This window comes from Oncorhynchus kisutch, linkage group LG25 (genome assembly GCF_002021735.2).
Source record: "Oncorhynchus kisutch isolate 150728-3 linkage group LG25, Okis_V2, whole genome shotgun sequence".
Lineage (NCBI taxonomy): Eukaryota > Metazoa > Chordata > Actinopteri > Salmoniformes > Salmonidae > Oncorhynchus > Oncorhynchus kisutch.
This window is the reverse complement of record NC_034198.2, coordinates 722,006-748,979: the sequence shown is the minus strand read 5'-3', so window position 1 is coordinate 748,979 and position 26,974 is coordinate 722,006. Positions and strand designations below refer to the sequence as shown.

The following is a 26,974-nucleotide window of genomic DNA, read 5'->3' as shown; positions in this document are numbered from 1 at the left end:
CATGCGGGAGATCCTCACCTCCTACTTCTTCGAAGAGGGTGCTGTTCCCTGGCAACACCATAGACTACACTATGCACAACCAAAGGATCTTTTAAGAGCCATTCACATTACAGTAAGAGTATTCTTCCATTTACATAGCAATGTCAACTGCAGTTCACCACATTCTTATTGGCAGACTCAATAGCCTTTATCTTCTCAAATGACTGCCTCAGCTGGTTCACCAACTACTTCTCAGATAGAGTTCAGTGTGTCAAATCGGAGGGCCTGTTGTCCAGACCTCTGGCAGTCTCTATGAGGGTGTTCAATTCTCCAAGTTATGTCTCTTAATCTCTCTTCCTGGTCTTCCCACTGCTCTCCAGGTCGCTAAGGCACAATTTCAGCAGGTCTTCCTGCATTATGGCCTTCCGGAGGACATCATCTCGGACCGTGGCCTCCAATTCACATCCCGAGTATGGAGGGCCTTCTTGGAGAAGATCGGGGTCATGGTTAGCCTCGCATCCGGGTATCGACCTCAGTCTAATGGGCAGGTGGAGAGGATGAATTAGGAGCTGGGGAGGTTCCTGAGGAGTCACTGTCAGGACCGGCAGGGTGAGTGGGGACGTTTCCTTCCATGGGCAGAGTACACCCAGAACTCTCTACGTCACTCCTCCCCGGGCCAGACCGCGGCGCCTGTGGTTAATGAGTGATTCCGGCGTGCGGAGGAGGTGTGGAACAATGCTCATGTGAGACTCCAGTGCGCTGTCCATCGTCAGAAGGAGCAGGCAGACCGTTACCGCAATGAGACCCCTGTGTTTCATCCTGGGGATCGCGTCTGGCTCTCTACCAGGAACCTTCCACTCCGCCTGCCCTGCAAAAAGTTGAGCCCCTGGTTTGTGGGGCCGTTCAAGGTTCTCCAGAAGGTCAATAAGGTGACGTATAGGTTACAGCTTCCCAGTGACTACTGTATCTTAAACTCTTTTCATGTCTCCCTTCTCAGGCCGGTGGTTCCTGGTCCCATAACTGATATTGTTCCCCACCCCTCCACCCCCCCTGGACATTGAGGGGAGCCTGGCGTACGCTGTCAGATCCCTACTGGACTCCCGACGTCGGGGTGTCAGATCCAGTATCTGGTGGACTTAGAGGAGTATGGACCAGAGGAGTGGTGTTGGGTTCCTGGTGGAGGACATTCTGGATCCCAACATCATCTAATTTCCACCTTCGCTGCCTGGAACGACCCGCTCCTCTTCTTTGGGGTCATCCCCCTGGTCGGCTGGAGCCGCACGTCAGGGGGGGGGGGGTCCTGTCATGTCTACTCCTGCTCCTCCCCTCCAGAGTACAACGTCGCCAGAGTACTAACCACCGGTCCTGAGATTCATCATTACGCACACCTGTGAATCATTATGATTCACACCTGGACTCCATTACCTTCATCATTTCCTCTCCTTTAAGTCACTCTCCCATGTTCACTCATCAGTTGGTATTGTTCTTGTGTATCGGCATATTGACTTATGTTAGTGTCGTGTTCTTGGTTTTGTTGTTTTATTAAAACATTTCAACTGCACCCACTTCCGACTCACCGCCCCATCATTACAGGCTACTTCTCAGAGAGTTCGAACAACAGTGTCCACTGACACCATATTTATTCGTTATGGCCATCGAAATTCTAGAAATTAAAATCAGTTGTCCATGTATGCAGATGACTCAAGTTTTATATTAAGTCCGCAAGCTAGATCACTGCAATGTTTCATTGAAGATCTAGATAACTTTTCTGGACTAAAACCTGATTATGAACAGTGTACCATATTACGAATTGGCTATTTAAAAAACACAGCTTTTACATTACCCTGCAGTTTACCTATAAAATGGGCTGCCATTGAAGTAGAAATACTTGGTATTCATTCACAAAACATTTAAATGAGGCTCCCACAATGAATTTCATTAGAAAACCATTACAAATAGACCAACCATGGAGAGGTAAATACCTGTCTATTTATGGAAAAATTACCCCAGATGATCTCCTTAGTTATCCCAGTTTACTCAGTTTACTCACTTATGGTGTTGCCAACTCCTGATTTGTTTTTCATATTTGTTGCTTTATCTGTGATAATAACCAGACAAGATAAAGCATGCCTATCTATATAATGAATATCAACTGGGTGGGCTGAGATTATTAAATATAAAAACACTAAACCTCTAAAAGCTTCACATATACAAAACATTTACCGGCCAAAACAATAAAATGCAAATTACTTAAAAATCATACAATGTGATTTTCTGGATTTTTGTTTTAGATTCTGTCTCTCACAGTTGAAGTGTACCTATGATAAAAATTACAGACCTCTACTTGCTTTGTAAGTAGGAAAACCTGCAAAATCGGCAGTGTTTAAAATACTTGTTCTCCCCAATGTATGTCTGTGCCATTACAGCTTTAGGGAAAGCCAGGGAAATCCTGAGTATCATTAGACAGACACCTGCATTACATGTGTCTCTGTATAATTTTTTTGTGTCATTGCTATGGATAAGCCACCAACAGAATCTGTAAACAAGCAAGAATTGAGACAGAGAGATAATGGTGGTGAGAGGCCAAGGGCTATTACTCATCTACATCGAGGGGAGTGACTGTGTGTGTTATCTGAAGGTGGAAACCTACTAAGCCTGAGGTCTGTAACAAGATAATTTAGTTCTTCCAGAGAATTACTTGGCTTTGTTACTTTTTGTAATAAAGTCTATTTGAATTTACAAGCTCCGATATCTGAGAAATATTTCATTCAATATTTCAACAACACTCTCCAAACAGGTCAGAGACAAAGTTGTGGAGAACTAAAGATCAAGATTGGGTTATAAAAAAATATCTGAAACTTTGAACATCCCATGATTTACCATTAAATCCATTATTAAAATATTTGAAGGAATATGGCACCACAACAAGCCCACCAACTCACGGACCAGGCAAGGAGGGTATTAATCCGAGAGGCAGCAAAGAGACCAAAGATAACCCTGAAGGAGCTGCAAAGCTCCACAGCGGAGATTGAAGTATATGTCCATAGGACCACTTTATGCCATACACTCCACAGAGCTGGGCTTTACGGAAGAGTGGCCAGAAAAAAAACATTACTGAAAGAAAAGGTTTGCCAAAGGGCAGGTGGGAGAATACCTTCTTCCATATATTTGGGGACTCTGGTCAGATGACCGGCTGACTACGCGTCGCGCGCATGATTATTGCAAAATAAATGTAGACATACATGTTCAATTATTGCACCCAGACTGCTCGCGTGCGCCAACGAGCGTCTGCGTTCCCAAGGGATAAAATAGAAGTCAGTTCTATTTCTGATGCAGATCACGCTGCAAGTCCTGCCTCTCCCATCTCCTAATTGGTTTATAGAAGCAGGTACCCACGTGCCATCTCATCATTGGTCATACCCACGTGGGTCACTGAAAGACGGGGGATCGATGGTGCACACGTGCAGCCGGTTTGGGTTCTGTGTGAGACTAAAATTGAGGTTTTTGGCCATCAAGGAAAACGCTATGTCTGGTGCAAACCTCTCATCATTCTGAGAAACCATCCCCACAATGAAGCATGGTGGTGGCAGCATCATGCTCTGGGGATGTTTTTCCATCAGCAAGGACTGGGAAAATGGACAGAATTGCTGCAGCTAGCGACTGGAAAAAGCTGCAACAAACACTCAAACTGTACAGTTTTATCTCCATTTATTCATTCTAAGACTCCATCATGGACACTCTTACTGACAGTTGTGGCTGTTGTCTGTACCCAATAATGTTTGTACCCTGTTTTGTGCTGCTACCATGTGTTGCTAGCATGTTGTTGTCATGTTGTGTTGCTAACATGCTATGTTGTTGTCTTCTACCAGGTGGTCGCTTGGTGTCCTCCGTCGCAATTATTGTGTAATCTCCAGCTGCTGTATTTTTCCGTTTGACTCAGATGAGAAACTGAATGCCACAAATGATTTTTCATCGAATAGAATTGTGAAAAACACCTTGAGGATTGATTTCTAAACAACCATGTTTCTGTCGATATTATGGAGCTAATTTGGAAAAAGTTTGGCGTTGTAAGTGACTGCATTTTCCGGTCTTTTTCTTAGCCAAACGTGATGAACAAAACGAAGCTCTCTCTCTTACACAAATAATATTTTTGCAAAAAATGAACATTTGCTATCTAACTGAGAGTCTGTCTCGTCATTGAAAACATCCGAAGTTCTTCAAAGGTAAATGATTTAATTTGAATGCTTTTCTTGTTTTTGTGAAAATGTTGCCTGCTGAATGCTATGCTAGGCTATCAATACTCTTACACAAATGCTTGTGTAGCTGGTTGAAAAGCACATTTTGAAAATCTGAGATGACAGTGTTGTTAACAAAAGGCTAAGCTTGTGTTTCAATATATATATTTCATTTCAATTGCGATTTTCATGAATAGGAAACGTTGCGTTATGGTAATGAGCTTGAGGCTATGATTACGCTCCCGGATACGGGTTTGGAGTTGCAAGAAGTTTTAACCGACATGCCTAGTTAAAAAGGTTAAATAAAAAATAAATGAATTAACAGCCAGACAATTTCTAATCACAACCACACTGCTTACCACAAATACTGACCACAAAACTAATGACCACTAATCTACTAAACACAACCACTGACCACATCTAGTGACCAAAACAAAACTACTGACCAAAATAACAAATTTTGAAAACACAACTACTGACCACCCAACTGCTGATCACATCTACTGACCACACCCACACGACTTCTGACAACAACCACACAACTGATCACGACAACTAGTGGCCACAAACACACAACTTCTGACCACAATCAAATATTATATTACCACATCTAGCAACCAGAACCACGCAACTAAGGACCACAGCCACACAACTACTTACCACAAGAACACAACTTCAGGCCACACATCTAATGAAAACATATTGTAGCAGGCTAAAAGGTGTGGGGTTTCCTAATTCCTAATAATTTCAATAACCAAACATGCGCAAGGAGCACAACTAGAATGCAAATGGGGAATTAGTTAGGGATAATTGCACACAGGAGACAAGGGGGGGGGGGCTCTAACAATCCGTTGACAGCGGGTAATCATACAGAATTCTCCTGCTTCTTACACTCTCCATAACACACATTTCCCTCTCAGTCCTCTCCCTCTTTGTGCAGCCCGCTTCCTCTTTTATCCCCAAGCACTCGATGGCTTAATGATCCACTGGGTTGCCTCGTTGGGGCAGGAAGTCCATATAAGGCTTGGGGGTGGAGCTAGGGGGCTGCAAGACATCTTCCTTCAATCACCAGTCCCCTCACTTCTACCTGCCATCTGCCACAGTATCTACCTGCCACTGCAACAGACCACAACCACACAACTTCTGACCGTAACCATACACCTGCTGACCACATCTGGTGACCACAGCAACATAACTACTGACCAGCAGCACAACTTCTGACCACACAACTACTCACCACCCAAATGCTGGTCACAACTTCTAACCACCACTACACAATGTCTGACCACAACCACACAACTGCTTACCACATTGAGTGACCTTAGCTGCTGACCGCAACCACACAACTACTGAGCCATACAACACAAATTCTGATCACAAACACACAACTTCTGACCACAAGCACACATCTGCTTACCACTTCTAGTCACCACCACACAACAACTGACCACAATCACAAACATTCTGACCACAACCACCAACTACTGACCAGAATCGCACAACTTCTGACCACACTACAAGTGATAACTCATCTACTGACCACAACCACAAAACCAATGACTATAACTACATAACTTCTGATCACATCTAGTGACCACAACCACACAACTTCTGACCACAACAACACAACACAACTTCTAACCACAATCACACAAATACTGACAGCAACCACACAACTTCCAACTTCTGAGTGGCCAGAAAAAAGCCATTGCTTAAAGAAAACATTTTGAAAACTCATTTAGTGTTCGCCAAAATGCATGTGGGAGACTCCCCAAACATATGGAAGAAAGTACTCTGGTCAGATGAGACTAAAATGTAGCTTTTTGGCCATCAAGGACAACGCTATGTCTGGTGCAACCCCAAGACCTCTCATCACCCCGAGAACACCAACCCCACAGTGAAGCATGGTGGTGGCAGCATAATGCTGTGGGGATGTTTTTCATCGGCAGGGACTGGGAAACTGGTCAGAATTGAAGGAATGATGGATGGTGCTAAATACAGGGAAATTGAGGAAAACCCGTTTAAGTCTTCAAGAAATTTGAAACTGTGTCACGTTCTGACCTTTAATTCCTTTGTTTTGTATTCATTATTTAGTATGGTCAGGGCGTGAGTTGGGGTGGGCAGTCTGTTTGATTTTCTATGATTTGGGGATTTCTATGTTTCGGCCTAGTATGGTTCTCAATCAGAGGCAGGTGTCATTAGTTGTCTCTGATTGAGAATCATACTTAGGTATCCTGGGTTGCACTGTTTATTTGTGGGTGATTGTCTATGTTGATTGCTTGTTTCAGTACAGTTCTCATTAGCTTCACGGTTGTTATTTCGGTTATTGTTTTTGTATAGTGTTTCAGTGTTCAGTGTTATCTTTATTAAAATTAATGATGAACACATACCACGCCGCATTTTGGTCCTCCGATCCTTCTCGCCTCTCCTCTTCAGATGAAGAGGAGGATGACCGTGACAGACTGGGACAGAGGTTCACCTTCCAGCAGGGAAATAACTAAAGTAGGGCGTGCTAAAGCAACACTTGAGTGGTTTAAGGGGAAACATTTAAAATGTCTTTGAATGGCCTAGTCAAAGCCCAGACTTCAATCCAATTGAGAATCTGTGGCTTGACTTAAAGATTGCTTTATACCAGCGGAACCCATCGAACTTGAAAGAGCTGGAGCAGTTTTGTCTTGAAGAATTGGCAAAAATCCCAGTGGCTAGATATGCCAAGCTTTATAGAAACATACCCCAAGAGACTTGCCGCTGTAATTGCTGCAAAAGGTGGCTCTACATAGTTTTGACTCATGGGGGTGAAGTTACGCATGCTCAAGATTTCAGTTTGTTGTCTTAGTTCTTGTTTGTTTCACGTGAAAAATATTTTTTATCTTCAAAGTGGTAGGCACATTGTGTAAATAAAATGATACAACCTCCCCAAAAATCTATTTTATTTTCAGGATGTAGGGCAACAAAATAGGAAAAATGGCAATGGGGTGAATACTTTTGCAAGCCACTGTAACTACTGACCACAACTTCTGAACAGAACCATACAACTTCTGACCACAAGCATACATCTTCTTACCACAAGCACACATCTGCTTACCACATCTATTAACCACCACCACACAACGTCTGACTGCATAACTACTGACCACTCATCTACTGAACACAACTAGTGACCACAACCACACATCTTCTGGCCACTAAACTACTGACCACTCATCTACTGAACACAACTTCTGACCGCAACCACACAACTTCTGATGACAAAACTATAGACCACTCATCTAATGAACTTTACTACTTACCACAACCACACAACTTCTGACCACCACCACACAAATACTGATCACAACCACACAACTTCTGACCACATCTAGTGAACACAACAGCTGATATTCCCAAGCCCACATTTCCGAGTGGATCTGATGTCACCTGAGTTCTCTTGGAGGTCACCGAAGGCAATCGAGTCATCTCCCCCGGAGCCCATACAACTGGGCAGGGCTAGATTGTCTCCTGCCGAGTGCTTATGCAGACTTAACACCCAGAGCTGTCTGTATTGTGGAGCTACGGGACATTTCTTATCTACCTGTCAATTATAGAACCTGGTTCATCAATTAGGTACTAGTACGCTGGTGGGCCGTTCGTATTCGTCTATCTTGATGACATCCTCATGTTTTCCCATACTGCTCAATAACATGTCCTCAAAGTCATACAAGTCTTCCAGCATCTCCTGGAGAATCAGCTGTTATTCAAAGTGGAAGAATGCAAATTCCATCGCTCCACCATCTCCTTCCTTGGGTACATCATAGCTGCAGGTGATGGAGTCAACTTGGGGTCATGATGGGGGCTGCACCAAATGTTGGATGTATTATAATAATTGATTATGCTTATGTTGTATTAAATAGAAGGGGAAGGATTGTAAGACCCCTCCCCCACTACATTTATAGGGTCCTAGACTACAGATGAACAATATATATGTTCATTATAAGGTTGTAATATTGTTCCACAATCTTTTCTAGTCACTGCCTCTTAAAAGGAAATGGTCTGAGAGATGTGTGCATTATTGAAGTCAAAACAGGGGGTCTGTGAGAAAGGTGCCTGAAAGGTTAACACAGAACCCTGCAGTGGAGTGAAAAAGATAAGAGACTAGTCAGACACACCACTATAAATCAACTTGGAGAGTGGACATTTACTGCTGAGCCTTTAGATACCACTGAAACTATGTTTGTATAGCTGTGGATGCGTGGGCTTGGTCTGATGAGTAGAAGGTAATGATGTAGGCAGTGATATCGCAGGGGGTTGACTACAAGCATGATAAAAGCAACTTGGACTTTTCCTATTTTGCAGAACTCAGGAGAGACATCAGTTGTATGTGTGAGGTTTGATCTTTGACTTCTGTCTACAGCTGTATTTTGATGAAAATGGTTATGATTTATAAGTGCACATTTTGAGAGTTCCTTATTTATTAAGTAAATAAAACAGAGCAAAGAAAAATGGAACCAACACAGGCAACATACAGATGAATCCTGAAAAGGTGAGAGTGGTGGTGGATTGGCCGCAACCAACCTCCAGAGTGCAGCTGCAATGCTTCTTGGGGTTCGCCAATTTCTAATGCTGGTTCCCCCCATCAGGGCTCACCTCTCCCAAGGACGTGGTCTCCAGCTTCAGACCAGGCATTCTTGGACCTCAAGCACCAATTCACTATCGCGCCATCCTAATCCATCCCGGATCTATCCCGGCAGTTTGTGGTGGAGGTTGATGCCTTGGACGTCAGAGAGGGGGCTGTCCTGTCCCAGAATTTGGCCCAAGACCAAAAGCTGCATCCCTGTGCTTTCCTCTCCCATCGTCTCAACCTTGCGGAAAGGAATTGCGACGTGGGTAAACAGGAAATATATCCGGTGAAGATGGCGTTGGAAGAGTGGAGGTACTGGTTAGAGAGGGCGGAACACCCATTCATACTATGGACAGATCACAAGAATCTGGAATATCTCCGGAACCCCAACCGGATTCCGGGGGGGCCCCAGCTAACTGGATGTTTGTCTTGGACTCTTCCCGTTCCTGGGTTCTGGAATGGGCTCATTCCTCTCAACTGGCCTGCCATCCTGATTCCCGTCGAACCCTGGCCTTTGTACCACAATGCTTTTGGTGGCTCACCTTCGTTCCTGACATCTTCACGTTCGTCGTCGCCTGCACTGCTGGCCTCCTTCAACCACTTCTGATCCCTCACCGTCCCTGGTCACATATATGACTGTCTCCCCCCATCTGATGGCAACACGGTTATCCTTACCGTGATATCTCGTGATTCATTCATTTGCCCAAGTTAATCATGAGACAAGAACAAAATGTATCGTCAGTGCTTCTTGTAACTACCCATCCCGGATCCAGGAGAATTGTCATCAACTGACACTAAGTAGCATAACGCAACGGACAAAACATCTTACTAGAAAATATTAATATTCATGAAATCACAAGTGAAATATATTCAAACACTTAGGCTTTTGATAATCACCCTGTCATCTCAGATTTTGAAAATATGCTTTACCGCCAAAGCTGTAAGATACCACAAAGTTGGTGGTTGAAGATATCCCTCTAGTGGTGTGGGGGCTGTGCTTTGGCAAAGTGGGTGGGGTTATATCCTTCCTGTTTGGCACTGTCCGGGGGTGTCCTCAGATGGGTCCACAGTGTCTCCTGACCCCTCCTGTCTCAGCCTCCAGTATTTATGCTGCAGTAGTTTATGTGTCGGGGGGCTAGGGTCAGTTTGTTATATCTGGAGTACTTCTCCTGTCCTATTCGGTGTCCTGTGTGAATCTAAGTGTGCGTTCTCTAATTCTCTCCTTCTCTCTTTCTTTCTCTCTCTCGGAGGACCTGAGCCCTAGGACTATGCCCCAGAACTACCTGACATGATGACTCCTTGCTGTCCCCAGTCCACCTGGCCGTGCTGCTGCTCCAGTTTCAACTGTTCTGCCTTCTTATTATTCTAACATGCTGGTCATTTATGAACATTTGAACATCTTGGCCATGTTCTGTTATAATCTCCACCCGGCACAGCCAGAAGAGGACTGGCCACCCCACATATGCTCTCTCTAATTCTCTCTTTTTTTCTCTCTCTCGGAGGACCTGAGCCCTAGGACCATGCCCCAGGACTACCTGACATGATGACTCCTTGCTGTCCCCAGTCCACCTGGCCGTGCTGCTGCTCCAGTTTCAACTGTTCTGCCTTCTTATTATTCGAACATGCTGGTCATTTATGAACATTTGAACATCTTGGCCATGTTCTGTTATAATCTCCACCCGGCACAGCCAGAAGAGGACTGGCCACCCCACATAGCCTGGTTCCTCTCTAGGTTTCTTCCTAGGTTTTGGCCTTTGTAGGGAGTTTTTCCTAGCCACCGTCCTTCTACACCTGCATTGCTTGCTGTTTGGGGTTTTAGGCTGGGTTTTCTGTACAGCACTTTGAGATGTCAGCTGATGTACGAAGGGCTATATAAATACATTTGATTTGATTTGATTTGTGTAAGTTTATCAATAGCCTAGCATAGCATTTTGCCTAGCTAGTAGCAGGCAATCTGGTCACGAAAATCAGAAAAGCAATCAAATTCAATCTTTTACCATTGATGAGCTTCGGATGTTTTCACTCCCAGCTAGATAGCAAATGTATCCTTTTTTCCAGGAAAATTATTTTTGTAGCCAAAAATAGCTTCGTTAGTTCTTCACGTTTGGCTGAGAAAACGACTGGAAATTGTGGTCACGACAACACCGAAAAATATTCCAAATTAGCTCCATAATTTCGACAGAAACATGGCAAACGTTGTTTATAATCAATCCTCAAGGTGTTTTTCAAATATCTATTCGATAATATATCAACCGGGACAGAGCTTTTTTCACTAAGACTGGGTGGAAAAATGGCTACCTATGTCTTTACGCGAGAAATACACAAAGAGCCATCAGGTGGACACTGACGCAATGTTGTCGCTCAGGCTCATTTTTCAAAATAAAAGCCTGAAACTATGTCTTGTGATACTAGACACATTAAGGAAGCCATAGAAAAAGGAATCTCGTGATATCCCATTCACTGCTCAATAGGGAAGCAAGCATAGGAAGGGACTCTTATTTAGAAACCGCTGCATTCCGCTATGATTTTTCTCATTCTTTTGCCTGCAATATCAGTTCTGTTATACTCACAGGCAATTTTACAGTTTTGGACATTTTAGAGTGTTTTCTTTCCTAAGCTGTCAATTATATGCATATTCTATTTTCTGGTCCTGAAAAATAGCCAGTTTACTTTGGGAACGTTATTTAAATATAAATAAATAAAAAAAATGACCCATAGATTCAACAGGTTAACATTTTTAGGGCAGGTGTTCCTTGCCAAAGAGAGGAGTCACAAATCGCAGAAATATAGATCAAATTAATCACTAACCTTTGATGATCTTCATCAGATGACACTCATAGGACATCATGTTACACAATACATGTATGTTTTGTTCGATAATGTGCATAACAAAATCCCCAAATCTCAATTTACATTGGCACGTTACGTGCAGTAATGTTTTGATTCCAAAACATCCGGTGATTTTGATGTGGCTACGTTGTAGCCACATCAAATCACAGGAATACTTATAATACTTATAATACACGTTGATAAAAGATACAAGTGTTACTCACAGAATTAAAGATAGACTTCTCCTTAATGCAACCGCTGTTTCAGATTTCAAAACAACATGACGGAAAAAGCATAATCTGAGTACGGCGCTCAAAGCCCAATCTAGCCAAAGAAATATCTGCCATGTTGGAGTCAACAGAAGTTAGAAATAATATTATAAATATTCACTTACCTTTGATGATCTTCATCAGAATGTACTCCCAGGAATCCCATCGACAATAAATGACTGATTTGTTCCATAAATTCCATAATTTATGTCCAGATAGCCACTTGTTGTTAGCGTGTTCAGCCCAGTAATCCATCTTCATGAGGCGCGAGCACTACATCCAGACAAAAACTCGAAAAGTTCCGTTGCAGGTTGTAGAAACATGTCAAACAGCTCCCATTCCCCCCTCCTTTATAGCAGAAGCCTGAAACAAGTTTCTAAACCCGGTTGACATCTAGTGGAAGCCTTAGGAAGTGCAACTTGACCCCATATAAACTGTGTATTCGGTCGGCCACGCTTTGAAAAACTACAAACCTCAGATTTCCCACTTCCTGGTTTGATTTTTCTCGGGTTTTCGCCTGCCATATGAGTTCTGTTATACTCACAGACATCATTCAAACAGTTTTAAACCTCAGAGTGTTGTCCATCTAATACTAATAATAATATGCATGTATTAGCATCTGGGACTGAGTAGGAGGCATATTAACTCTGGGCACGCTATTCATCCAAAAGTGAAAATGCTGCCCCCTATCACAAACAGGTTTTAAAACCAGTATAGCGACAGAGCTGACGTCATCCACATATTCCTATGGAAACCCTTAATTAATTCATTTGAAGCGAGCCATATTGCTGAATAGGCCTGAATGGCACTGTAACTAGCAACTAGCAAAGGATCATGATCGATGTAAATGTTTTCATCCTGCCTGAGAGAGTCAACATGGAGTCTCCTCAGATTGATCTGTGTCAGCACGTGGTCCTGTGTGACGACAAATGCAGGAGTCAGAATGGATCACTATTTAATTAAATATCTCTAGTTGTAGCAAACTTTTCAAGAATTAACCGTGGGGATCGAAATTGATCAGAAAATATAATTACTTTTTGGGGCACTTCTGGCAACCGTAATTCATAGGCTTTCTAGGGCAGACCAGGGCTTTTCGCAGTGGTTGACCAGCAGATTGCTACACAGTGGTTGACCAGCAGAACTTGTGACTTCATGCTCCAGACCGGACACTGGGGGCCTGGTCCTTCTTCATACTGATCTCAATCCAGTCCAAATACGTGGGGCAATATTAGTTTGTAGCCCAGACCGTTCGGACGCTATAAACATTTTCGTGAGAAGACGATTTTCAGGATGTGTTCTAGTCTGACAAACAGTGTGTTTAGCTCTGCCACTTTCACCGCAGATGCGGAAGGCCGACATAGGTAGATGTGGTGGATTGGGACGATTGAGGCCCATACAAAAAAATGATATCTCTACTTCCATGACTTTTTTAAACCAGTACCGGTTTATCTTCAGACGAGTCCCGTGATACTTGTGGAGGTCGTAGAACAAAACAGAGAACACCATTGAGAGAGTCTCCCCTTTCCATAGTGGGGGTTATATTAGTTTGTAGCCCAAAATAGACAGACGTTAGTACATCGGAGGTACCGACTTCAGTAGAGCAAAACAGAGAACAGCATTGAGAGAATCTCCCCTTTCCATAGCGGGGTCATATTAGTTTGTAGCCCAAATGGACAGAAATTGTCACATCAGCGGTACAGATGTCAGACGAGTGCCGGGGGGTCATAGAGCAAAATGGAGAACACCATTGTGAGTCTCGCTTTTCCATAGTGGGGTCATATGTGACCCACCAGCTGAATTCGGTCCTATGTAAAAAAATGTGAAATTGTTTTTTTACGTTAGATAAATGTAGAGACTCCAAGCTGGAAAATTATATATCATACACTGCAGTTCAGGAACAATGAGAAAGTCATTCTGCTTTGAAAGTTGATAAACTTGCAACTGTGAAAGTTTTGGTACACTTACTGGAAGGTTCATCTTTGTCTACACTTATTCTGTCATGCCTGCTCCCTCTCGCCCTCGCTGGAGCTCGAAGGCCTCAGGCTGCCTACCATTACACACACCTGTCTCCATCATTATGCGCAGCTGCGCAATATTGGACTCACCTGGACTCCATTACTTTGTTGATTACCCCCTCTATATCTGTATGCTCCTCACTTTGTTCTCGTGCCAGCATTGATGTTGTTATTTTTCCCCTGTCCAGATGCTGTTCCTGTTCTGTTTCATGTCCGTGTTTCACCTGTACTTGCTTCTCACATCCAGCGTCAAGCCTCAAAGAATGCTGACACCACTAAAGGAAGCATCCGGAGGTTTTTGGTTTTGGTGACGTCGGGTCCGGGTGCCGTCGCCAATGGAACCAGGGGTGCCTCAGCTAGCTCGTCGGGCTTCCATGCCTTAGCTTGCTCGAGAAGTATTCTTGCCCCGGTTGGCTCGGCAGATGCCCACCCCACATCATGCTTCAGCCGGCCCATCAGGCTCCCACCCCTTAGCGGGTTCGAATGGCTTTCACGCCTCATGCAGAACATGGGGGTCCCACACCTCAGCCGGCTCGCCGGTCTCCCACGCCTCAGCCAGGTCGCCGGGCTCCCACGCCTCAGAGGGAGTCAGGCTGCCTACCATTACGGAACTGTCTCCATCATTACGCACAACTGCGCAATATTGGACTCACCTGGACTCCATTACTTTGTTGATTACCCACTCTATATGTGTCTGCTCCTGTTAAGATATTTTATCAAGGTTTAAGATAAATGATTAAATAATTATACTCAGAACCTTAACCATTAGGGATTAGAGGTCTTGTAGCATGAACAAGGATTAATAAAAAATGGGGGGTGGGGAGGGGGAAGAGAGGAATACATGTGTGTGCCTAACGAAAACAAAGAAGGTTCTTAACCTATATTTGAACTGACTCAGCTATAACTCTGTGGCGATAATATAAGACAGCGAGAGCCTCTCCAGGTTTTCCGTATCTGGGGGGGACTGGAACTATCTGCTAAGTGGTAATAAACTGTGGTGAGACGTCAGGAGTTAATCCAGATAAAGTGTGTCGTGTATGTGCGCTAGTGGGTTGGAATGGACTTTAGAAGTAGCTTTTTCCTTGTCGGAGAGAAGGAGGAGCCTTCAAGACGCTATGATGAAATGTGTGGTATATAAACCAATGTACATTGTATTATGACCAGAGCTCTCGGGAATAAATGCTATTGGCTAATTTCAGTTGACTGGTCTCTGTCCATTTTATGCAAATAAGGATCTTACAAATTCTTAGAAACGGACAGAGTGATTGATGGGTTAATGAACCTTAATTAATCTAACAGCTCCTCACATTGTTTCCTGTGTCAGCATTGATGTCGTTATTTTTCCCATGTCCAGATGCTGTTCGTGTTCTGTTTCATGCCCGTGTTTCCTGTGTCAGCATTGATGTCGTTATTTTTCCCCTGTCCAGATGCTGTTCCTGTTCTGTTTCATGCCCGTGTTTCCTGTGTCAGCATTGATGTCGTTATTTTTCCCATGTCCAGATGCTGTTCCTGTTCTGTTTCATGCCCGTGTTTCCTGTGTCAGCATTGATGTCGTTATTTTTCCCCTGTCCAGATGCTGTTCCTGTTCTGTTTCATGCCCGTGTTTCCTGTGTCAGCATTGATGTCGTTATTTTTCCCCTGTCCAGATGCTGTTCCTGTTCTGTTTCATGCCCGTGTTTCCTGTGTCAGCATTGATGTCGTTATTTTTCCCATGTCCAGATGCTGTTCCTGTTCTGTTTCATGCCCGTGTTTCCTGTGTCAGCATTGATGTCGTTATTTTTCCCATGTCCAGATGCTGTTCCTGTTCTGTTTCATGCCCGTGTTTCCTGTGTCAGCATTGATGTCGTTATTTTTCCCCTGTCCAGATGCTGTTCCTGTTCTGTTTCATGCCCGTGTTTCCTGTGTCAGCATTGATGTCGTTATTTTTCCCCTGTCCAGATGCTGTTCCTGTTCTGTTTCATGCCCGTGTTTCCTGTGTCAGCATTGATGTCGTTATTTTTCCCATGTCCAGATGCTGTTCCTGTTCTGTTTCATGCCCGTGTTTCCTGTGTCAGCATTGATGTCGTTATTTTTCCCATGTCCAGATGCTGTTCCTGTTCTGTTTCATGCCCGTGTTTCCTGTGTCAGCATTGATGTCGTTATTTTTCCCATGTCCAGATGCTGTTCCTGTTCTGTTTCATGCCCGTGTTTCCTGTGTCAGCATTGATGTCGTTATTTTTCCCATGTCCAGATGCTGTTCCTGTTCTGTTTCATGCCCGTGTTTCCTGTGTCAGCATTGATGTCGTTATTTTTCCCATGTCCAGATGCTGTTCCTGTTCTGTTTCATGCCCGTGTTTCCTGTGTCAGCATTGATGTCGTTATTTTTCCCATGTCCAGATGCTGTTCCTGTTCAGTTTCATGCCCGTGTTTCCTGTGTCAGCATTGATGTCGTTATTTTTCCCATGTCCAGATGCTGTTCCTGTTCTGTTTCATGCCCGTGTTTCCTGTGTCAGCATTGATGTCGTTATTTTTCCCCTGTCCAGATGCTGTTCCTGTTCTGTTTCATGCCCGTGTTTCCTGTGTCAGCATTGATGTCGTTATTTTTCCCATGTCCAGATGCTGTTCCTGTTCTGTTTCATGCCCGTGTTTCCTGTGTCAGCATTGATGTCGTTATTTTTCCCCTGTCCAGATGCTGTTCCTGTTCTGTTTCATGCCCGTGTTTCCTGTGTCAGCATTGATGTCGTTATTTTTCCCCTGTCCAGATGCTGTTCCTGTTCTGTTTCATGCCCGTGTTTCCTGTGTCAGCATTGATGTCGTTATTTTTCCCATGTCCAGATGCTGTTCCTGTTCTGTTTCATGCCCGTGTTTCCTGTGTCAGCATTGATGTCGTTATTTTTCCCATGTCCAGATGCTGTTCCTGTTCTGTTTCATGCCCGTGTTTCCTGTGTCAGCATTGATGTCGTTATTTTTCCCCTGTCCAGATGCTGTTCCTGTTCTGTTTCATGCCCGTGTTTCCTGTGTCAGCATTGATGTCGTTATTTTTCCCCTGTCCAGATGCTGTTCCTGTTCTGTTTCATGCCCGTGTTTCCTGTGTCAGCATTGATGTCGTTATTTTTCCCATGTCCAGATGCTGTTCCTGTTCTGTTTCATGCCCGTGTTTCCTGTGTCAGCATTGATGTCGTTATTTTTCCCATGTCCAGATGCTGTTCCTGTTCTGTTTCATGCCCGTGTTTCCTGTGTCAGCATTGATGTCGTTATTTTTCCCATGTCCAGATGCTGTTCCTGTTCTGTTTCATGCCCGTGTTTCCTGTGTCAGCATTGATGTCGTTATTTTTCCCATGTCCAGATGCTGTTCCTGTTCTGTTTCATGCCCGTGTTTCCTGTGTCAGCATTGATGTCGTTATTTTTCCCATGTCCAGATGCTGTTCCTGTTCTGTTTCATGCCCGTGTTTCCTGTGTCAGCATTGATGTCGTTATTTTTCCCATGTCCAGATGCTGTTCCTGTTCAGTTTCATGCCCGTGTTTCCTGTGTCAGCATTGATGTCGTTATTTTTCCCATGTCCAGATGCTGTTCCTGTTCTGTTTCATGCCCGTGTTTCCTGTGTCAGCATTGATGTCGTTATTTTTCCCATGTCCAGATGCTGTTCCTGTTCTGTTTCATGCCCGTGTTTCCTGTGTCAGCATTGATGTCGTTATTTTTCCCATGTCCAGATGCTGTTCCTGTTCTGTTTCATGCCCATGTTTCCTGTGTCAGCATTGATGTCGTTATTTTTCCCATGTCCAGATGCTGTTCCTGTTCTGTTTCATGCCCGTGTTTCCTGTGTCAGCATTGATGTCGTTATTTTTCCCATGTCCAGATGCTGTTCCTGTTCTGTTTCATGCCCGTGTTTCCTGTGTCAGCATTGATGTCGTTATTTTTCCCATGTCCAGATGCTGTTCCTGTTCTGTTTCATGCCCGTGTTTCCTGTGTCAGCATTGATGTCGTTATTTTTCCCATGTCCAGATGCTGTTCCTGTTCTGTTTCATGCCCGTGTTTCCTGTGTCAGCATTGATGTCGTTATTTTTCCCATGTCCAGATGCTGTTCCTGTTCTGTTTCATGCCCGTGTTTCCTGTGTCAGCATTGATGTCGTTATTTTTCCCATGTCCAGATGCTGTTCCTGTTCTGTTTCATGCCCGTGTTTCCTGTGTCAGCATTGATGTCGTTATTTTTCCCATGTCCAGATGCTGTTCCTGTTCTGTTTCATGCCCGTGTTTCCTGTGTCAGCATTGATGTCGTTATTTTTCCCATGTCCAGATGCTGTTCCTGTTCTGTTTCATGCCCGTGTTTCCTGTGTCAGCATTGATGTCGTTATTTTTCCCATGTCCAGATGCTGTTCCTGTTCTGTTTCATGCCCGTGTTTCCTGTGTCAGCATTGATGTCGTTATTTTTCCCATGTCCAGATGCTGTTCCTGTTCTGTTTCATGCCCGTGTTTCCTGTGTCAGCATTGATGTCGTTATTTTTCCCATGTCCAGATGCTGTTCCTGTTCTGTTTCATGCCCGTGTTTCCTGTGTCAGCATTGATGTCGTTATTTTTCCCATGTCCAGATGCTGTTCCTGTTCTGTTTCATGCCCGTGTTTCCTGTGTCAGCATTGATGTCGTTATTTTTCCCATGTCCAGATGCTGTTCCTGTTCTGTTTCATGCCCGTGTTTCCTGTGTCAGCATTGATGTCGTTATTTTTCCCATGTCCAGATGCTGTTCCTGTTCTGTTTCATGCCCGTGTTTCCTGTGTCAGCATTGATGTCGTTATTTTTCCCATGTCCAGATGCTGTTCCTGTTCTGTTTCATGCCCGTGTTTCCTGTGTCAGCATTGATGTCGTTATTTTTCCCATGTCCAGATGCTGTTCCTGTTCTGTTTCATGCCCGTGTTTCCTGTGTCAGCATTGATGTCGTTATTTTTCCCATGTCCAGATGCTGTTCCTGTTCTGTTTCATGCCCGTGTTTCCTGTGTCAGCATTGATGTCGTTATTTTTCCCATGTCCAGATGCTGTTCCTGTTCTGTTTCATGCCCGTGTTTCCTGTGTCAGCATTGATGTCGTTATTTTTCCCATGTCCAGATGCTGTTCCTGTTCTGTTTCATGCCCGTGTTTCCTGTGTCAGCATTGATGTCGTTATTTTTCCCATGTCCAGATGCTGTTCCTGTTCTGTTTCATGCCCGTGTTTCCTGTGTCAGCATTGATGTCGTTATTTTTCCCATGTCCAGATGCTGTTCCTGTTCTGTTTCATGCCCGTGTTTAATTAAATGTTCCCTCCCTGTACCTGCTTCCTCTCTCCAGTGTCGATCCTTATACATTTAGCATCGGGCACACCCTCCTAAGCCTTTGCCCCACCCATCTATTCAAGGATTCACAGTGTAGTTAACAAGCAAATATTTCAAGACTAAAAGTGGTGAAAGTAGTAGCAAAGTAAGTAGTAGTAAAAAATGAACACTCTGGTCCTTGGCCTTTATCCTAATTCTTCACATTATCCACTCCAGTAAACACACATTGTATCAAATAACATGTACAGTGGGGAGAACAAGTATTTGATACACTGCCGATTTTGCAGGGTTTCCCTACTTACAAAGCATGTAGAGGTCTGTAATTTTTTATTAAGGTAAACTTCAACTGTGAGAGACGGAATCTAAAACAAAAATCCAGAAAATATGTGAGAGACGGTATCTAAAACAAAAATCCAGAAAATATCAAATACTTGTTCTCCCCACTGTATGTTTATTTGTCACATGCACAGAAGGTGTAAACGGTACAGTGAAAAAAACTGACTGGGAAGAAACGGTTTGAGCAGTGAAGTAGACTAAGATTTCATAGTTTTTTCAAACTTGTTGGGCAAGTGTTAAAAATGTCAGTTGTTTGTAAAAGATGACAGAATATTTTATTGATGAGGTTACTAAAACAGCTACGTCGTTTGATTGGTTGGAGGTATTTCTGTTCTGATTTTAGATTTGAAAAGTAGAGAACTAATTCAAGATGTCATAACCTCTGTCAGGGATCATCAATTCGATTAATTTGTCTCTCTAGTATGCGTGGGAATACTTGAGAACAGATTTAATAAATTAAAATCACTTGGAGCTGATTTCCTGGTATTTTTACAGTCTTTTATGTCTAATAATGAAAAAGCACACCAAAAAGTCATTTTTTCCCCCAGTAATGTCAGACCTTTTACAGTGAACAGAATGTTGGAAGTCATGATGTCACAATGGGACCTTCAGAATTATTTTATTTGTCCACTTTCAATCCCATTAGTGGATGAGGTTTTTAAAGACAGACAAAAAATTGAATAGTTTGAATAGTATAAATGTTTTATACAAGTACCCTGGTCCTGACTGGTCTGCATGTTATGAATGCATGTTATGAATGACATTTCTAGCTTTAACGGTGTAAGAGGAGTAGTGTTCCAAATAATAATACAACATTTTCAATTATCTCAAGAGATATTCAATTATCTCAAGTCCCATTAATAATTGAATAAAATGCTGGTTCCTAATCTCACCTTTTGAAGCTGCCAGCCACACTGAGGCCTTGGGCTGGATTTAGACATGAACCCAGAGGCATTGATACTGCACACCCTCAGATTCCGGCTCTCCAAGAAGTGTGCCCGGAGCTTTTCCCTGTGTCTCCTGCGGAGGGCAAGAGAAGCCATACTGAGTTTAATACAAAGCCCCACCTTCAGATTTCATGATCCTCAGATCATACTGTAAAGTACGCTCTGGGTTAGAGCTTTGTGTACCTGGATCTTGTACATTGATCCACTGTATTGTACTGCTCGTGGAGTAGGCATCACCCTCATCCACTTATGATGGAGTTTGTCAGCTCTATATGCTCAGAAGAAAATATTATAACATTGGGTATATAACAAAAGGTATAATGCATTCAACTTGTTATGAGCATGCATTTATTATAAGACATAATATTTTGTCTTCCAATATGGCAATATTTCAATGAATTTAAATTGGCTGATAATAACTTGCTCTGTGGTGAGGTTTCCCCTAGGTACAGATCTAGGATCGGCTTCCCCTCCCCATTCCTAACCATTATTGGGGAAAATGCAAAACTGCCCCAAGATCAGCATCTAGGCAAGGGGTGTCAATCTCATTCCGTAGAGGACCTAAGGTCTATTTTCACCTTTAAATTAAGCCCGAGACCACCAGGTGTGGAAAGTTCCATACTAATTGGTGACCTTCATTCCTCAATCAAGGACAAGGGAGGAATGAAAACCCGCAGACACTTGGCCCTCTGTGGAAGGAATTTGACATCTGTGGTCTAAGGGGAACTTCACTCTACACCAATATGATGATACTATAGATTATAAGACACCTTATATGGAGCCAATCTTATCACAAGTCTTTCAGTATATTAACACTAGAACCGCTGGGCTTCGATGGAGCAGTCATTCTGATTGAAACTCTCTAATAGTGCAATTCATACATTTAATATATGCTATCTCAAAATAATCATGTGGTTGTACTTATGAAGGCCTTGGGTAACATTAGAATACAATTTTTATTATACTTCAAATAACAAAATAGCATCTTCATTAGTTTGTTACTGGAAGCTAAATGAAAAAAAATCTAACCAAAAAACCACCCCCTACATTCAGGTTCAATAAATTGTATTCGCGGAGTGCCTTTGTTAAAACTATGAAAATTAAAGGATATGCATTGGAACATGGGAACAGCTTATTTTTATTTTGAGAAAATAGAATAAAAAATTCCCCAATCTTTTTATGCATCTTCATACAATGGCATCAGTTGGATTACACTTAGCTGTTATCCCTTTGTCCTAAAGTTGACACAATTTCGTACCTTTCACTTGCTTGACACACTTTGACATACACTATATGGTCAAAAATATGTATACACTTGCTCGTCAAACATCTCATTCCAAAATCATGGGCATTAACATGGAGTTGGTTCCCACTTTGCTGCTATACCAGCCTCCACGCTTCTGGGAAGTCTTTCAACTAGGTGTTCGAACATTGCTGCGGGGAAATACTTCCATTCAGCCACAAGAGTGTTAGTAAGGTCCAGCACTGATGTTGGGTGATTAGGCCTGGCTCACAGTCGGCGTTCCAATTCATCCCAAGGTGTTCGATGTGGTTGAGGTCAGGCCTCTGTGCAGGCCAGTCAAGTTCTTCCACACCGATCTCAACAAACCATTTCTGCATGGACATCGCTTTGTGCATGGGGATATTGTCATGCTGAAACAGGAAAGAGCTTTCCCCAAACCGTTGCTTCAAAGTTGGAAGCACAGAATGTTCTAGAATGTCATTGCATGCTGTAGCATTAAGATTTCCCTTCAGGGACCTAGCCTGAACCATGAATAACAGCCCCAGACCATTATTCCTCCTCCACCAAACTGTACAGTTGGCAATATGCATTGGGGCAGGTAGCGTTCTCCTGGCATCCGCCAATCCCAGATTCGCCCATCAGACTGCCAGATGTTGAAGCGTGATTCATTACTCCAGAGAACACGTTTCCACTCCAGAGTCCAATAGTAGCAAGCTTTACACCACTCTAGCTGACACTTGGCATTGCGCGTGGTGATCTTAGGCCTGTGTGCGGCTGCTCCGCCATGGAAACCCATTTCATGAAGCTCCCGATGAACAGTTCTTGTACTGATGTTGCTTCCAGAGGAAGTTCGGAACTCGGTATTGAGAGTTGCAACCAAGGACAGACGATCTTTCAGCACTCGGTGGTCCAATTTTGTGAGCTTGCTTACCACTTCGCGGCTGAGCCATTGTTGCTCCTAGATGTTTCCACTTCACAATAACAGCACTTACAGTTGAGCGGAGAAGCTCTAGCAGGGGAGGTATTTGACAAACTGACTTCATGGAAAGGTGGCATCCTATTACGGTGCCAAGTTGAAAGTCACTGAGCTCCTCAGTATGGGCCATTCTACTGCCAATGTTCGTCTATGGCGATTGTATGGCTGTGTGCTCGATTTCATACACCTGTCAGCAACGGATGTGGCTGAAATAGCTGAATCCCCTCATTTGAAGGGGTGTCCAAATGCTTTTGTATATATAGTGTACCTTCGTTTGGATGTAGTGCATAATTCTGTCTTGTCATTCTTCAGCACCTTTGTAGACTGAAACAGTAGACTGATAAGACATCTTTGATTCGGTGGACTGCTGCTGTAAAGGATACATACCATTTTAAGATTATAATTATAATGGATCAATAACTATATAATGGCTCTCCCTGTTCTTAATTCACAATTGGTGATTACATAATTATGCATCATTCGCTTCCCCTCACTCATCAACTCACCATCATACCTTACTTAATTTATTTCATCTGTTGTTATATGTGTGAAAATAGTTTCGGTATAGTTAAGTTTCAAGGCAATTATCAGGGTGATTATTAGCTGGACACTGAACTCTGAACTGTCAGAAGAAGTATTGGACCCGACCCTATTCGGAAAAGGAGGGCAACAGGGGAAAACGATTCCAAAAAATGACTTGCCCTGCTAAAACTAGTTATAACTCCAGATCTGTTGGAAAATGTAAGATTAAAACACCAACAGTATGTTATATAGTCTTGTTAAATCGACAAAATGACTGCTTTAGTGGTTCTGGTGTTAAGTGAAGTGTTTGTCAAAAGCAAGACACCAAGGGAAAATGGCAAAGCTTTTGATTGTGCAAAGGCAAGAAAAGGAGAATATCATATTTCCAGGCCTAAAGGAGCTGTTTCTTACAAAGTGAGAACTACTGAATTAAATAGAGCACAATTTTTATAATATTGTATCTCTATTGTGATAACACTGTGTGGGTTGTTCCCACACCATTGGATTGCATGGACCAACCTCAACATTTTTCATCTTCATAGAGGACAAGATCGTATAAAGACTTTCGAAAGTGTGCTGCAGCAAGGACGGCTGTGTTGTGCATGGACGTACAATACATATTGTGCAATTACAGTATGAGTGTATTCATACGAGAACTGCGTTTATTTGTCACCGTCATTATATTACCGAACTAAACTGAACAAAAATATAAACTCAACTTGTAAAGTGTTGGTCCCTGAAATAAAAAATCCCAGAAGTTTTCCATACGCATCAAAAGCTGATTTCTCTCAACTTTTGTTCACAAATTAGTTAACATCCCTGTCAGTGAGCATATCTCCTTTGACAAGATAATTAATCCACCTGACAGATGTGGCATTTCAAGAAGCTGATTATTAAACAGCATGATCATTACACAGGTGCACCAACCTCAGAACCACGTATAACCACTACAGCCCAGGACCTCCACATCCGGCTTCTTCACATGCGGGATCGTCAGAGGAGAGGGGGGGCATGCTGGGAAGTATTTCTGTCTGAATAATGGCATTTTTGGGGGAGGAAATTATTCTGATTGGTTGGGCCTGGCTCCCCAGTGGGTGGGCCTATGCCCTCCCAGTCCCACCCATGGCTGCACCCCTGCTAGTCATGTGAAATCCATAAATTATGGCCTAATTTCCTTCTATGAACTGTAACTCAGTAAAATATTTGAAATTGTTGCATGTTGCATTTTTGTTCAGTATAGTATAATGGCAGATTCAGATTGTAACTTAGAGCAACAAAACAACCCGAAATCAGTCATTTTTTAATGGAAGGAGGCAAGAGACATTTGATTGTTGGCAACTACAGATGATGTATATAAACACTAAATTAATAAGAGGGTGCACTATTTCTAAGGCACTGTGTCACCATCTTTATACTCCTACACCATTGTTTAGAAGGTTATGGAAGATATAGAATGCATTTATTAATGGCTACATTTTTAAACAGTGGGTTGTGAAGGTATTCACCCCTCTTGGCATTTTTCCTATTTTGTTGCATTTCAACCTGGAATTGCTGGCAACATTTATTGACCACAACCACATAACTACTGAACACAAAGACATATTCTGACCACAAAACTTCTGACCATGCAACTGCTGATCACAACCACCCAACTTCTGACCACATGTAGATGAACAAAACCACAAAACTACTGACAACAACGACATAACTATAAATAGTGACCACAGCCACCAAACTTCTGACCATAACCACACAACGACTGACCACAACCACACAACTACTGAAAACAACCACACAACTTCTAACCACAACCACATAGCTACAGTGGCTTGCGAAAGAATTCACCCCAATTGGCATTTTTCTTATTTTGTTGCCTTACAATCTGGAATAAAAAAGGATATTCCGGGGGTTTGAATTATTTGATTTACACAACATGCCTACCACTTTGAAGATGCAAAATATTTTTTTATTGTGAAACAAACAACAAATTAGACCACAAAACTGAGAACTTGAGTGTGCATAACTATTCAGCCCCCCAAAGTCAAGACTTTGTAGAGCCACCTTTTGCAGCAATTACAGCTGCCAGTCTCTTGGGGTATGTCTCTATAAGCTTGGCACATCTAGCCACTGGTATTTTTGACCATTCTTCAAGGCAAAACTGCTTCAGCTCCTTCAAGTTGGATGGGTTCTGCTGGTGTAGAGCAATCTTTAAGTCATACCACAGATTCTCAATTGGATTGAGGTCGGGGTTTTGACTAGGCCATTCCAATACATTTAAAAGTGTCCCCTTAAACCACTCAGTATGCTTAGGGTCATTGTCCTGCTGGAAGGTGAACCTCCGTGGAGTGTACGGCTTAAAGTGGTCTTATGGACAGATACTCCAATCTCTGTGGTGGAGCTTTGTAGCTCCTTAAGGGTTATCTTTGGTCTTTTTGTTGCTTCTCTGATTAACTTCTTGATGCACTCATCCCGTTAGCGGGATCATTTTTGTCAACATCCGCTGAATTGCAGAGCGCCAAATTCAAATTAAATTACTAAAAATATAACATTTTCATGAAATAACAAGTGCAATATAGCAAAACACAGTTTAGCTTGTTGTTAATCCACCTGGAGTGTCAGATTTCAAAACAGCTTTTTGGCGAAAGCATACCAAGCATTTATGTAAGGACATCTCTCTCAGCAGACACAACATAACAAACAGCTAGCAGCCAAGTAGATTGGTCACGAAAGTCAGAAAAGCAATAAAATGAATCGCTTACCTTTGATGATCTTCGGATGTTTGCACTCACAAGACTCCCAGTTACACAATAAATGTTCCTTTTGTTCCATAAAGATTATTTTTATATCCAAAATACCTCCATTTGGTTGGCACATTATGTTCTGAAATCCACAGGCTCGAGCGGCTACGACCGGGCAGACGAAAATTCCAAATAGTATCCGTAAAGTTCGTAGAAACATGTCAAACGTTTTATTTTATTTTATTTCCTCGGATGGGGCCACAGTGTCTCCTGACCCCTCCTGTCTCTGCCTCCAGTATTTATTTATTTTTTTTATTTTTTTTATTTCACCTTTATTTAACCAGGTAGGCTAGTTGAGAACAAGTTCTCATTTGCAACTGCGACCTGGCCAAGATAAAGCATAGCAGTGTGAGCATACAACAAAGAGTTACACATGGAGTAAACAATTAACAAGTCAATAACACAGTAGAAAACGAAGGGGGGGTCTATATACAATGTGTGCAAAAGGCATGAGGAGGTAGGCAAATAATTACAATTTTGCAGATTAACACTGGAGTGATAAAAGATCAGATGGTCATGTACAGGTAGAGATATTGGTGTGCAGAAGAGCAGAAAAGTAAATAAATAAAAACAGTACGGGGATGAGGTAGGTGAAAAGGGTGGGCTATTTACCAATAGACTATGTACAGCTGCAGCGATCGGTTAGCTGCTCAGATAGCTGATGTTTGAAGTTGGTGAGGGAGATGAAAGTCTCCAACTTCAGCGATTTTTGCAATTCGTTCCAGTCACAGGCAGCAGAGTACTGGAACGAAAGGCGGCCAAATGAGGTGTTGGCTTTAGGGATGATCAGTGAGATACACCTGCTGGAGCGCGTGCTACGGATGGGTGTTGCCATCGTGACCAGTGAGCTGAGATAAGGCGGAGCTTTACCTAGCATAGACTTGTAGATGACCTGGAGCCAGTGGGTCTGGCGACGAATATGTAGCGAGGGCCAGCCGACTAGAGCAT

The 26,974-nt window shown here is 42.9% G+C and overlaps 1 protein-coding gene across 1 annotated transcript in view; it reads right to left on the bottom strand.

The window, feature by feature from the left end:
• Positions 1–26,974, bottom strand: part of LOC109869944 (pro-neuregulin-3, membrane-bound isoform) — a 306,024-nt gene that overhangs the window by 55,646 nt on the left and 223,404 nt on the right. The window contains exon 6 of the mRNA XM_031805127.1: positions 20,434–20,560. Within this exon, the coding sequence (XP_031660987.1) occupies positions 20,434–20,560 (127 nt within the window). The remainder of the gene's footprint in view (positions 1–20,433; positions 20,561–26,974) is intronic.